This window comes from Ictidomys tridecemlineatus, chromosome 7 (assembly GCF_052094955.1).
Source record: "Ictidomys tridecemlineatus isolate mIctTri1 chromosome 7, mIctTri1.hap1, whole genome shotgun sequence".
Lineage (NCBI taxonomy): Eukaryota > Metazoa > Chordata > Mammalia > Rodentia > Sciuridae > Ictidomys > Ictidomys tridecemlineatus.
Window position 1 is genome coordinate 198281933 of NC_135483.1, and position 14421 is coordinate 198296353.

Sequence of the window (14421 nt, forward strand, 5' to 3'; positions counted from 1 at the left end):
GATTCTTCAGCCAGGGGTGGCCCCGCCTGGAGCTCTGCCACTCAGTGTCCTTCCCACTGGGACGCTGCACAGCCCTCGGTGGCTTCCCAGCCCAGGTTTAGTTGTCGTGCAGGCATGCACAGACACCTCCCAGAAGGACGTGGCTGGAGCGTCCCAAGGAGCAGCAGCTGCTGCTCCATCCCCTGCTTGAGGACAGTGTGATGGTGTGTCTGGGTGTTGATTTCTGCATGCATGAGGGGCTGCACGTGGAGCCCTGCTCCTTCCAGGGGGTCCTGAGTGTGCCTGCCCCAGCTGCCCAGGCTGTGCTTCCTGCCCTGTCGCCCGCTGGCCTGTGGCTGACTCTGAGCGGGGTTGTCGGCAGCCACGCGTGCACCTGTGTCTTGAGGCTCTGCTCAAACGCTGCTCCATATCCATGCCTCTGCTCTTCCAGGTGTCTCCCTCTGGAAACTCCTGTTACATCAGTTGGATTTAAAAAGGAATGGTTTTAATTGTTACTTTATAAAGTTTGAATTTAATTTCAAGTGTGAACAGTCTAAAATGACATTGAAGCTTTGAGTTCTCTTAAGAACCAAGAGAATATTGAATGTGGTTGAATGATTAAGAGGAGGGAAGGATGAGCCAGGTGCGGCCCACGCCTGTCATCCCAGCAGCTCAGGAGGCTGAGGCAGGAGGATTGCAAGTCCATCAAGGTCTAAGCACTTAACCACCAAGCCACATCCCAGGCCTTTTATTTAGAGACAGGCTCTGGGATGTGGCTCAGTGGTCAAGCTCCCCCTGAGTTCAATCCAAACTAAAAAAAATAAAATAAAAGGTGGTATGATAGACCCTGGGAGACAGACTGACCTCATGGGTATGCCCTGCTCCGTGTCACAGCACAGGCACACTGTGTGCTCGTCGTGTCCTCTAGGGGACATGTGCATGTGTGGCCACAAAAGCAGATTGATCAAGGCAGCTCACAGGAGCACGCTGGCCACTGCAGGCTGGAGAGCCACAGGGGCCAGTGATGTGGAGTCCAGGCCTAAAGGCCTAGAGGCTCCCTGGAAAAGGACTGGTGAGAGGGCAGCTGGAGCCCAGGACCCAGGGCAGAGCAGCAGCAGTGGCTCAAACCCCCTGGGCTCACTCTTCCTGCCTGTTGGACAGTGCTGCCCACATTCAGGGAGGTGCCAGGCCTCCAGGGAAACACCCTCCTGTGCTGCCCGTCCCGAGTGCCCCCGGTGTGGCTGCACCCTCCCAGCCTGGCACACGCTGCATGGTCCCCCTCCTGACTGACCACTCTCCCTCCAGCCTCCCACGCTGGGCTGTGCCTGCACTGGAGTGAGGGTTTTCTCCAAGCACAATTGCAGCTCAGGGTGCGAGCTGAGTGACATGAGAAGAGGAAGCAGCGTGCCAGGGGCAGCATGGCCATCCCTCCATCCCTGTGGCCATCCTCACCCTGCTCGTGGGCCACTCCCCACTTGTGCGGGAGCCATGGCTTCGGGATGCCCAGGTCCCTCTGCCCTGGTGGGGGCAGGATGCCTTCCTGGCAGGGGCCCTCAGCCTTGTGGTGTGTGTGTGGACTGAGGGGCAGTCCCCCTCCTGGACTGTGGACTTGGACTGGCCACCTGGTGTCACACTGTGCCAGTGGCACTGCTGGCCGAGTGGCACCATGAGCTGTGAGCACCAGACCCTTGTGCTGGCAGCCTCAGGTGATGAGGGTCCCCACGCCACAGAGGGGTACTCGCTGCGTGACATAGATGTCACATGTCACAAAGGGGGATTATGAGGGACCATGAGCAGGTGAGTCTGCATCACCCATGCTCTGTGCTAAGCGGCAGGTGTGACCGGTCACCCTTCCCATAGAACCGTGAGAAGTGCGTGGCTATCCCAAGCAGGGCCCAGTTGGCTTTGCCACTTCTAATTGTGACTTGTAATTTCATGTGCTCCTTTTTGTTTTCTCGATTTTGATCTGCAGAGCATCTCATTGGCCGAGGGCTTGAAGACTTCTGCCTCCCTGTCTCCAGCAAATGTCTCCTGGGGTCCATTCCTCTCCTCCCCGGGGTCCCCTCCTGGCCTGCCCAGCTTTGAGGACAGCAGCAGCCCCCTTATAGACCCCCCAGCTCCCGACGCCAAACGTGCAGCCTCTGAGTGGAGCCGCAGAGCAGCAGCTGGAGGCCCCGGCCTGCCCTCAGCCCCCCCGCCCGGGCCCCCCGAGCCCCAGCTGGCTCCAGGTGTGGGGCTCTGTCGTGCGGTGGGGGGCCATGGCTCTGTCTGCCCTGTGGGGTGGAGTCTCAGTGCCGTGGACCCAGGTGCAGGGGGGGCCAGGGCCGGGCTCAGAGCCGCCAGTGGTAATGGTATTGCTGGGGACGCCTTTCCCACAGGCTCACCCCTGTCCTTGGGGGAGGACCCGTGTGGCCAGCAGTGCCGTGGGGCAGGCCCTGTGTTCACATTGACAAACGCGCAGCTGCAGGTGTCTGAGGAGTTCATAGACGACGACCCCACAGACATCTCTTTCTTTGCTGGAGGCTCTGAGGCCTTTTCCTTCCCACCTAGCTCTGTAGTCCCTCAGGAGCCCGAGGTCCCTGCCCAGCCCCCTGCACCTGTGTCCTTCCAGCACCTACAGTCTGCTGGGTCCAGCCCACACAGCCTCTCTGCCGAGGCAATAGATGCGAGCGTGGAAGACAGTTTGGAGTTTGGAGAAGGGAGTGATCTCAGTGGCACTTCCGATGCTGCAGAGCTGCTTGGAGTGCAGGTGCGTGCCTGCCTCCCACAGAGCCGGGGGCACCCCGTGGAGACCAGCTCCCTCAGCGACACGCCACTGCCTGGTGTGCTGTCCTTGCACACGGCCAGCTCGGCCAGCCAGTCCGAGGCCAGCTCCATGGTTAACTTCCCAGCCTGCTCAGTCCGCTCCGAGTCCAGCTCGGCCTTCCAGTTCTCTGACATCATCGACCAGTTAGAGCAGCTCAGCTACCCGCCCACCGCGGCCGAGGACTCCAGCAGCACAGACTCGAGCTCCTGGGACTCTGAGGCAGAGGCCCCCCTGGACATGAGCCTCTTTTTCAGCAACCCTTTTGCACAGACCCGTGGGGAGAGAGTCCCTTTCGAGGTGCAGAACAATTTAAAGAGCCTGACTGCAGGAGAGCAGATAGATAGAAACCCACCTGGGCCTCTGTAGACCCCTGCACAGGGAGGCCCGGTCCCGCCCCCCGTGTGCCCGTGTGGGTGGGGCTCAGGAGCCTGGGTTCAGACACAGGAGAGGTGGACTGGGTGTTAGATGTCCCCTTTGGGTTTCCCCCTGATTCCTGATTTGTTGTGCTCTGACATGTCGGAGACGCACAGCTTCCCCTCCCCCCAGTACTGAGGGTGAAAGCTAGGCACCAGTTTAGCCTCCGTGGATTTGGGGTCTTGGGTTTTGAGTGCTCTTGGCTCAAGTCAAAGCTGGTGCTACACCCTTGAAGGTCATGCAGTTCTGATTCATGATGGCCCTTGGTGGACTGTGGTACCCCTGTGAATGCTGCCGGACCCCGACCTTGGAAAAGGCGGGTGGAGACCACAGCCTCCCACATGCCAGGGGTGTCCTGGAGACTGTCCCAGTGCCAAGACTTGAGACCAGACAGTGCTGTGGTTGAATAGAGGCCTTCAGGGACACTGGTTTAGAATGTCCTCTTGTGTTGGTCTTCTTTGCCGGGGGGACAGAGGACATGGCTGCAGCAAGCAGAAGCCGTGAGACCTGAGGGTCATAGTGCAGGTGTGCTGGGAGGCACGCTCTGGACAGGAGGGACAGGCTCAGGTGGGCCTGCTCGGGGGACGCTTGTCTAGCACACTTGAGGCCCTGGCTTCCATCCCCAGCACCAAACTCAGATAAGAAGAAGAGATGCAGGGACGCCCCCAACACGTGGGGCTTGGCCTCACTCTTCCTCAGGGGCGGTGTCCCCACAACAGCAGCCACAGTGTCCCAGGCAATGGGCTCAGCGGCCCTGCGGGCTGCTGGAGGACACCCCAGCACACCACTGTGAAGGCCAGGGCTGGTGCGTCCCTCAGTGGGCTCCGGAGAACCCCCTGCCGTGCACCCCTCGCCAGCCCTACGTGGGCAGCGTGGAGGAGGTCCAGTCCACAGCTGGGGGGCTGCATCTTGGGGTTGTTAGCAGTGGGTATCCTTTCTGATCCTACCTAAGTTTCTGATTTTTCTGCAAATGTTCCCTGGAAACTTGGGACGATCGTGTTCCACGGGTGGGAGCCCCTAGTCCTCTGCCTGGGTGGTCGACTGTTTTTGCAGAGACACATTTCTGGCATCTGCAGGCTGTCGGGTGTCTTGACTGAGTCCGTCTTGCTGTCCTAGGCCGTGCTGGACAGGCCCTAGCCAGGAGCAGCTTCCTGGGACATGGCCCGGCCGTCAGCTTTACCCGTCCACTTGGCTGGAGCTTGCAGTGAGGGGCTCCGGCTTACTCTGCCCCCTTGGGGTCAGCTGTCTGGGTGACACTCTGAGGCTGGGTGTGGCTTCCCATGTGGACAACTACAGGTCTGCAGCCAAGCACTACTTAGAATAAGAGTGTTCAGGACAACTGCTTTTTCCCCAGTGTGTGGCTCCAAAAATGGGCCCTGAGTGTGTGCACTAGGGAAGAATTCACACGTACGGCATTCAGAGTTCCTCCTCCACCTCCGTGCTCATGGGAGGCTGCCGGCCGCCTCTCCTCTTGGTCAGTTGCCTGACAGATGTGGGCCTTGGTGCTCACGGGACACAGGTTGTCTTTTCATTCTCTCTGGAGCCTGCCCTGGAGGCTGCAGCAGGTCAGATGTGGTGGGTGTGGGCCAGTCCTGCCACCAGGCCCGGGGCTGCCCTGTGCGGGAAGCAGGGGCACCACAAGGCCAGCCCTCTCCAGAGAGCTTTCAGCTGCGCTCCAGGCCTCCTGGGAAGTAGGCTCACTGTTGGGTTTGTCTTCTGTTAAGGAGCCGATTTTCTGGAGATAGTTTCTTAATTAGGAAGTTTTCAAAATATACAAAAGCAGGAGGTGGCTCGTAGCACTGCTGACTCTCAGCCGTGCTTCCCTCCCTCCTCGGTGTCGTCCCTGTCGCGCTTTAGAGAAGACCCTTGTCTGGCAGTGTAGCTCAGTGGTGGAGCGCCTGCCTGGCATGCACCCGTCTGAATCCCCAGGGCAGGAAAAAAAGAAGAAGTAGGAAGAGGAGGAGACAGTCCCTGGTGTGCTGCGGACCTTCCTTAGGATTCCTGCGTGCGACTCTGAAAGAGGACAGTTGCCCACGTGACCACACACAGCATCTACACCTAAAATGCCTGTTAGCCTTTAATTGGTTCTAATCAGTATCCAAGCAGGACCTGCTCGCTGCATCTGGCTGTTAGGTTCCCGGTGCCTTGTGGGAAAAGCCAGTGGTTCTTATGTGGTCTGCAGCCTGGACCAGCCCCCTGGTGGCTGGACAGGGCACTGTGCCGACCAGGACCGTTCCCCTGTGCCCAGGCCCCGTGTGCACAGCACTGGTGGGTGTGGCTCTCAGAAGAGTCCTGAACCATGTGCGTTGGCTTTTCCTGCAGAGGGCAGCCCTGTGTGCCTTGCTGGGTGGCCTTCCGAGCTCCCGCCACGCCCTCCACAGAGCCCAGGACAGGACCCCGTGGCACACTCTGCTCTGGACAGCACGGCTGTGCTCCCTTGAACACTCGGGTGGGCCTGTGGCCTGGAGTTGCGCCTGGAGCCGGCTCATTGCGCACAGGTGGAAGTACCTTCCTCTTGGCAGTTCCCGGCCCATGGGCTTCTCTGGGCACATGCAGAGACTCAAAGTGTGATAGCTGTCAGGTCCCACCTGCAGCCACAGAGGCACCTGCCAAGGGCTGTCCGGGCATTTCCCAGGAGGCCTGGGGCAGGCACCGTCACAGCCGGAGCATCTATGCAGAAAGGCATGACCCTCGGGTCCCTGTCAGCAGGCAGTGCCTCCCTGCCTGCGAGTCCTCCCCCCAGGGTACACTTTGCTTCCGGTGGAAAGTCCATGTTGTCAGGCACCGAGTCTTCGTATCTGCATCTCCGAAGTCCAGATGCTCCGTGTGAGCCAACTTACTTTCCAGTCCAACAGCAGTGACCTGTCGACTCGACCAGCTGCGCTGGAAACCTGCCGTGGTATGTGCTGTGTGGCCTCGCGTCACAGGTACTGGTGTGTGCCCTCTTAGGTCACAGAGGAGCTCTCTCAGGGTTAGGACCAGGGTCCCCTGCTCCAGTCAACACCGTGCTGTCCAGAGCGTCACAGGTACTGGTGGCACCCAGGGGAACCCTTTGCAGAGCCTCTAGCCTGCTGCTGGGCCCCACTCCCTCCTGGGCCGGGGCCACTCCTGCACTGCCACTGTACCTGTACTCTACTGTCCAACGTGGCTACTCACCGCTCTGCAGCCCCAAGGGCGGCCCTGAGGCCCCCTGTGTGCTGACAGGGCCCTCAGATGCCTCTCCATGTGCCTTTGATGCTGACATGCAGTGTCTGCCCCGCTCGTGGGACGTGAGAAGTGAGACCCACCACAGGACAGTGTCCCTGAGGACGTGGGCTCGGAGCTGGCCCTTGCTTTGGGGCCATGATCTCCTCTGCTCTGCCCTCACTGAGGCACTGGGCTGGGCTGCGGGCATGGAAGACGCCACCCCCTCCCTGCAGGGTCCCACAGGCCCCTCCTCTGGCTCCCGAGCCTTCACGTTCCCCTTGGAGACAGAGGAAGGAGCCAGAATCCCTTTGTGCATTCGGATCGGATCGTTCACTCTTTAAAGAGAACTTCTGATGTCTGGTTTGTGGTACTTATAAAACTTCTTTTCCGTTGACATTGCCATTTATAAATTTATAGATATGTACTAATTAAGAACTTAAAATTGTTCTTCAATAAAACAAGGAAATATTTACTATGGATTTTAAAATGGGCTTTTTAGCTTCCTCTCTGCTAATCAGAATTTTGATCTGTATGAGTTAAAGATCTTCCGTGTTAAGTTAGGGTTAAAACAGCTGCGAGTTCCCACCACTGACGATGTCTCCTTCCATCCTGGGCTGCAGAGCCCCGAGTGGCACCCTGGCTGCTCTCTTGAGTGCCTTCTGCTCTGGCCCGCCCTGGGCTTGGCCCCTGTGAAGGGGTGCGCACAGGAAGCTGTGGTCTGCTGAGCCCCCACCCCCCACTCCAGGTCCGTGAGCGCCACAGAGGCACACGTGCTGCACAGAGTTGTGCTGACCCCCATGAGGCCCAGGTGGCTAGCGGGAACCTGCCCCCAAGGGCAGCCCTGGGTTCTCGGCAAGCTCTGCTGCCCCCAGGGAGCTGTCCTCCCTCACCTCCTGCTCGTGCCCTGGGTGCACAGGGACACCCTGCTCTCCTCCGCAGCCGGGGCAGCAGACCCCTGGGGACAGGCTTCTGGCCTTTCCCTTTGGTGCTCACACCGTGGCTCTAGCTGCTGGCGCCACACATCTGAGCAGTGGTGGCTGCCCCTGGGGGCTCGAGGCACATGGCACCCAATGGCAGCATGGGCACTGAGCACCCATGACTGGGACGGGAGGCACACAGCCCACCTGGAGCCTCAGGTCTGTATTCTGCATCTCGTGGGAAGAGGGCCAGGGGCCAGCTCGCACGGGGCGGAGCTCATGGTCGGGGCAAACTGCGGACCCCACAGCCTGCAGAGGACGGGACAGGTCAGGAGCTCAGGCCCCTGCCACGTGGGTCTGCTCCCTGCTAACTTGCCCAGTGCCTGCCGCTCCCGGTCAGGAGAGTGACCCTGAAAAGTGAGTCCCCTAGAAGGACATCCCTGGATAGATCTTGATTCAAGAAAGTGCTTCAGAGCCATCCCAACTCGGCCTCCCTCGCAGCACGACAGCAAATGGTGACGTGCGGGCCCTGCCTCGCAGCCGTGGCCCATCTTCCTGGTGAGCACCACCCACACTCCTCGTCCCTTTCTGGTCACAGGGCACTTCTCAGAGTTTGAGGAGGAGGCCCTCGGTGTGGCTTTTCACTTCACTTCATTCCGTTTTGTTTGCAGAGTGGGGGTGGAACCAGGGCCAGGTGCGGGGCGCTGCCACGGAGCTCCACCCAGCCTCCCCTCCCCAGGCAGTTTTATTAGGACAAAAATACCAAAGCCCTGGAGCCCCTGCCCGGGCACAGGAGCCCACAGCCCTAGCTGCGTGGGTCTGGACGGCTGCCCAGCGGCCGACTGTGCCTGCTCCATTCTCGTTCTTTGTTTCCTTCCTTTTGTACCAGATCCCTGTATTTGAAAGAACAGTATAAAATGTGAGTGAGTATTTTGGCTCCACTATAGAAAAGGTGAGGTGGCCCCAGGACTCCTCCCTGCCTCCTGGCCAGGGCCTGCACCCTGTGGCTGGAGCTGAGCCAGGCCTTGCTTCTCTAGGAGGCTCTCTGGGCGGGTCTGGGGCACCCATCCTGCCCAGGTGGGTTGCACGGTTGTGCTGCCCCTTTGGGAAGTGTCCCGGACGACCCTCGGGCTGCTTGGCACAGTGCCAGCAAGAGCTGACAGGCACTTCTCTGCTAGTGCAATGCACACTGTATGGCCTCGGCCACACCCCAGCCTCTCAGCCTCAACCTGAGGACGTGGGGGAGGATTCGGTCGCCCCTTGGTTAGCCGAGTTCTCTCTCCCGGGCTGCGCCCTTGCGGTCGATGCAGTGAGATGGGGGTGGGACGGGAGACGGGGAGGGCAGGGCTTGGGTGCACCTGGCCTTTGAAGGTGGCCCCAATCGTGATGGCGATTCTGGCAAGCTGCAGGGCAACTGAGGGAGCAGGGGGAAGGCCGTGGGGTGGCCAGGGGCACTATGAAGAGTGGCGTGGGTGTAGAACACCCTGAAAGCAGCAACTGAAGGTTCTTGAAGAATGTGTTGCTGTCTTCATGAGGAAAGAGCCTTGTTTATGTAGAACAGAATGGGGAGGAGCATCTGCCATGAGCAGCTGGCCCCTCTGGAGCCCACCTCCGCTGGCTGCAGACAGCTCTGGGAAGAGGCACCAGCTGCAGCTCCTCCCACCACCTGTGGACGGGGGCTGGCAGAGGTGATCGGAAGCCGGATGGATCTCACCTTCACAGTTGACCCAGATTCTGAGTACAGCCCAAAAGGAAAGCCAAAGTGCCCCTGTGCTGACTCTCAGGACCTGCGCACCAGGCCTTCCTCCCCTGGGGTCAGCCGGCTCTGTTCAAGACGACCTGTCTGTGGCTGGCACCACCCACTCTGATTAACCTTCAACTTGACCTTGAATATTGCCAAATTGGAGCTGATTCTTCCTCCACTAGCGGCACATACTTTCAAGGATTGCTTGGTAGAGAATTTTAAAGGAAAGTGTACCGTTGTGGGTCGAGAGCAGATCCCGGGTGCCGCCCTCGGGGCTTTGGACCCCTTCCCCCTGGCGTCTCCAGTTAGCTGACAATGTCCTCACGGAGGAGTGCTTCAGGACTCTCTGGTGGACGCTGAGAGAGCATCAGAAGACACAGCCAGAGTGCTCCTTGCTGACAGTCGCAAGTGTCCTCTGAAGACTGTCCCGCCTTGCCACCCGCAGCATGGCCCTCAGGGAGCGCCCAGCAGGGGCAGAGCTCAGCAGGCCCCCACTGCTGTGCACGTGACCTCTCAACTGTGGGTGACGAGCACTCGCTCTCGGCAGTCCTCCTGCCTCTCAGAGCTCGGATGGGGAGCTGCTGGCGTCGGCCCTCCCATGTCAGTAGAGGCTGACAAACCCGGTGGTACCCAAAAGGAGACTCGGCCTTTTGAAAGTTCTTACGACATCTTCCAGCTAGCCACGCGTCGGGGTGCGTTTGTGAGGAGCAGGCTCACAGACAGGTGGGCCCACAGGGGCCTGCCCACAGGGGCCTCCCCACAGGGGCCTCCCCACAGGCCCCAGGGGCAGAGCCTGCGTCTGCCTCGGCCGTCGCCAGTCACTGGTCACTGGTGGAGAGCAGCTGCTAAGCCACCGTCCCTGGCTTGCTTCCTCCTGGGTGCCATGCAGTGCCACCTCCAGCTGAGAGAGCTCGCGTGACGACGGCGCTGTGCTGGGCACATGGTGCCCAGAGCCTGTGTCACACTGCATGGCCTGTGTTTGGGAAGGCACACACCCACCACCTCTTGGTGACAAGTGTCTCCCCATAGGTGCACTCTTCACCTGGGGTGTGTGTTGCTGTGATCAGAAGTAGGTATGATTTATAAGGTTTGCCAAACAATTTTTTAAAATGTTAAATGGCATTTGTGATACATTTCATCCATTCCCTAAATTTCGAGTTGACAAGTTTTGTGAAATAGAAAGTTTTTACCACAGTAATATCCTATGATGACTCGGCCTCCACAGAACCCGAGGTGGTGTGTTCCGCATGAAGAGTCTACTCTGCAGGGGGGTGTCCTTCCACTAGCACGTCTTCATTAAAGGCTGCTTTCTGCTTTCCCTATGCTGGCTGCAGCCCATTTGCCAACCCAGCCAGCAGCCCAGGCCACACCCGCCCAGTCCACTCAGACAGTCGAGTCTGCAGCTCCCTTGGTTGTTCTTCCTTCAGGGAAACCCAGTGCAGAGTAAAGTGGGGGTTGAACCCACAGGCACTTAACCACGTGAGCCATGTCCCCAGTCTCTTTACTTCTTAGAGATGGGGTCTCCCTAAGTTGCTGAAGCCGGCCTGGATCTTGGGATCCTCCTGGCTCAGCCGCCTCAGTTGCTGGGACTACAGGTGTGCACCACCACACCTGTAAGCTTTGACTTATTTTCATAAGTGATGAGTACAAAATACTGTGGCTTTCCAGGTGCAGTGGGGCCCACCTGTAATCCCTCAGCAAGGCTGAGCAGGAGGATCGTGAGTTCAAAGCCAGCCTCAGCAACTTAGCCGGGGCCTAAGAAACTTAGCTAGACCCTGTCTCAAAATAAAAAATAACTGGGCTGGGGATGTGACTCAGTGGTTAAGTGCCCTGGGTTCAAGCCCCAGCACCAAAACAATAAGTCATTAGTAGCATCTAGAGTTTTCTCTGAATTCTAATTACTTAAGATGACCTCATAATGCCATTCTGTCCAATCAGGGGCAAGGATTGGGGGCACAGATCCTAGAGGGTGCGGCTTAGGAAAGAGGAAAGGCGTCTCCGCAGCACAGAGGTGACCGTGCTGCAGGGTGGCATGAGCACCACTTCCATCTGACTCCAGGAGTGACAGAGAGCATCTCTGGAGCAGCAGGAGGTACCTGAGGTCACTGATACCGATGAGCATATTTAACTAAATGCATAATAAAAGCACATTCTGATAAGTTGGTCCTTGGTAACTTCATATGGTGATAATGACTAGGCCTTGTCAGCGTTTCCTTGTGTGTAAATGTGTCTTGTGGAAGTCGCAGAGAGACGTTCCAAGGACTCCTCGCAGCGGGCAAGGTCTTCCAGCTGTCTGCGTTTGTCAATGGGAAGTGAGGCCTTCCTCTTGCACTGCGGCACACTGGGGGGCTGCCGTGTGGCAGCCAGTGCACCTGTGCATGCGGCTGCTCTCCTCCAGGCAGCTGCCCTGCTCAGTTACATGTGCAGCGTTAACAAAACATGGACTGGCTTTAGAAACTGGCACTCGGTGACTGCCCTGGGCTCCAGCCACAGTGGAGGGCTGGCTTGGCGGCCAGTGTGGGTGGGGTGCAGGGGCCCCTCTCCAGCATCCTGCAAGCTGACCCACCCTCATAGTGAGGTGCCGTGGCAGTGCACCCCCTCGGAGGTGACACAGGTCTACCTTTGGTAACTTTAAAAAATATATAGATGTTTAGTTGTAGGTGGACACAATACCCTTATTTATTTTTTTTAATGTGGTGCTCCACCACTGAGCCACAAGCTAGCCCTACCTTTGGTGACTTCTAAACATCATTTAGATTTCTCCTATGAAACCTGCTTTAAATAGGTCTTCATTGGGGCGCAGTGGTGCACAACTGTAATCCCAGCGGCTCGGGAGGCTGAGGCAGGAGGATCACGAGTTTGAAGCCAGCCTCAGCATCGGCGATGCGCTGAGCAACTCAGTGAGACCCTGTTTCTAAATAAAATAAAAAATAGGGCTGAGGACACGGCTCAGTGGCCAAGTGCCCCTGAGTTCAATCCCTGATACCAAAAATAAAAAATAAAAAATAAAAATCTTTAAAATTTGGCACCTAATCACTGATATTCCCATAGGATATCGTAGGAACACACTTTTGAGAATTAAAACAAAAAGGAAATCCTACTTTGCAGTGACTGATGAAGGAGCCCTCAGTGGTCTAGAACTGGGCTCAGGTTGAGCCTCTCCGTTCAGAAGCACAGCTTGCAGCGGGTGGGGAAGCACTCCTTGCCTGCTGCGGGATGAGCCTCAGTCTTCACGATGCAGACCCCAGAAGCTGGGCCGAGATGGTGGGCATGGGGACGCACTTGGCCCAGACTGGCCTGGGGGAGGTTCTGACTCTGGCCTGGGTGCTGACCTCCTGGGGAGACCCATCACAGTGCGTCTCCAGAGCAGAGAGAGGCCCTGGAACCTGCTCAGGGCCCTGGGTCCAGCCTCTCTCTGGCCACCAGCCCTCTGCCCAGCTCTGTCTCACTTCTGGAGAGAAGGGCCCAGCCTTCTCATCTCACTTCACCTGCCCCATTCGTTCCAGGCCTTTCTGTGGACGGTGCTCAGCCTTCTTCCTCCAGCCAGAGGAGCCCCCTGAGCCTGCACCCCATACTGCAGGTCACTCTGGGCCCAGCCGAGCAGGGCTTGGGCCCCCTCCTGAGCCCTGCCCTCAGTGAGGCTGCTGGAGCCCAGACACAGGACCAGGAGGAACCTCTGCACAAGGTAGGCTGGGGAGCTGCTGGACGGGGCTCTGCTGGACGGGGCTGGGAGCTGCCCCGGCTCCCAGCAGGATCTGCCCGGGACTCTCCACCCTTTCTCATTCAACCACAGTTCTGGCTGTAGAGTCTCGGCTGCCAGGCGGGGCCTGGGAACTTTGCCTGCCCTCCTCACCCTCCAGCCTCTCCCCTGCCCCTGCCCGCTCCTCCTGCCACCTTGATGGTGGAGTCACTGGGAGAAGACCTCGGCAAGGTGGGGGCTGACTGGGGTCAGGCTGTTCTTGGAGGTGAGGCCTGGTGGGCAAGTGGGGGAGGGAATGTGGGCAGTGCAGTGGACAGACTGAGGCCAAGGATGCACACCGGGTCTGCAGTAGACAATGAGCAAGCAGAGGAGTTCTGAATCGTGGGCTGAGGAGGACTGTCAGTGGCCAGGGCGGCCTCCGCTCTCCTGGCCTCCCCATGCCGCTGGGGCAGTGTTGTGGGAGGCTGTCAGCTGGGCCCACCTAGGGCTGCAGTTTTGCAGGTGAGCACACCAGAAAGATCTAGGGACAAATGAGCTTAAAGCAGTGAGCTCCGGACGGTGCTGGCTTTGGGGGACAACGGGTCCCCCAGGTGTAGTGGCTCATACCTGCCATCTTGCCGGCCCAAGGCCTCTGGGCTTTAAAAAGGCTGGGGATGCAGGGACAGTGCCTGCACCTTCCAGGCCGGGGCCTGAGCTCCCCGGCAGTCAGACCACGGCAGGTGCCCATGCTGTCTGAGAGGCTGCTGGATGTCCATGGACAGCTGGTGTGGGCAGTGAGGGGATTTCTTGTGGACAGCTTATTTATTTACTTTGGAAACTCAACAACATGTTTATTTCAATGTTTCTTTGGTTCAAAAACAAAAATGGCTTGGAGAAAATCTGTGTTTGAAACAGCTTTAGTTTGTCACTTACTGTGTCACAAAATGAGACTCTTCAGATTTGTGGGGTGATGATGTGTTGGGCCCACAGGCCTGGCCCTGAGAGAGGAGAAGCCTGGAGTCACCACAGGACAGGAGATGGGGCTCAGGACCACCTCAGAGGGAGAGCCCTTGGCTTGGGCCTGCCGCGGCCACTTCTCCACAGGGGACAGCAGGGTGCCCTTCCACGTGTCTGGGTCTGCACAGCAAGGCCCATCTCCAGTGTGGGTGCCCTTCCCTCACACTGTCCCCAGGGCAGTGGCTTGCTGGCCTGCGGGGCCATGAGGTCGATGCAGCTCCCAGGTGTGCCTGCAGCTCCTGAAGGCCCTCTGTGCTAGTCCTGAGAACCGGGGGCCCAGCAAGGTGTGTGGCCCAGGGGAGGCTGGCCCAGACTCCATGGGGACTCTCCCACAGGGCCAGCAGCTTCAGGGAATACAGGTTAGACATGTTCCCAGAGTCCAGCCTGCTCAAGCCTCTGTGTGCACCTGCCTGCTGAGCTGTGTCAGGAGGCCCTGGCTGCCCAGTGCTGGCCCCCGCCTTCCTGGTGGAGACTGGTGAGGACTGGCCCTTGGGGCTGGAGGCTGTGCAGTACTCCTGTGGAGGCAGGTGGCAAGGCTCTGTGGGAACCCTGCTTCCTGAGAGGCCCTCGCACACCCGCGTGCCCCTGGCTGGGAGCTGGCTGGCCTGTGGCTCGGGGGCAGACCCCTGTGGCTCCAGTGCTCTCTGCCCCTGATTGGGCTTCCATGGTGGATGGGCCA

The 14421-nt window shown here is 58.7% G+C and overlaps 1 protein-coding gene across 14 annotated transcripts in view; it reads left to right on the forward strand.

The window, feature by feature from the left end:
* The window catches only part of Farp2 (FERM, ARH/RhoGEF and pleckstrin domain protein 2), an 89067-nt gene that overhangs the window by 60017 nt on the left and 14629 nt on the right, over positions 1-14421 (forward strand). For all 14 annotated transcript variants that reach the window (XM_078018435.1, XM_078018437.1, XM_078018438.1 and 11 more), the window contains 2 exons: positions 1952-2207; positions 12553-12731. In XM_078018435.1, coding sequence (XP_077874561.1) covers positions 1952-2207; positions 12553-12731 — 435 coding nt within the window. The remainder of the gene's footprint in view (positions 1-1951; positions 2208-12552; positions 12732-14421) is intronic.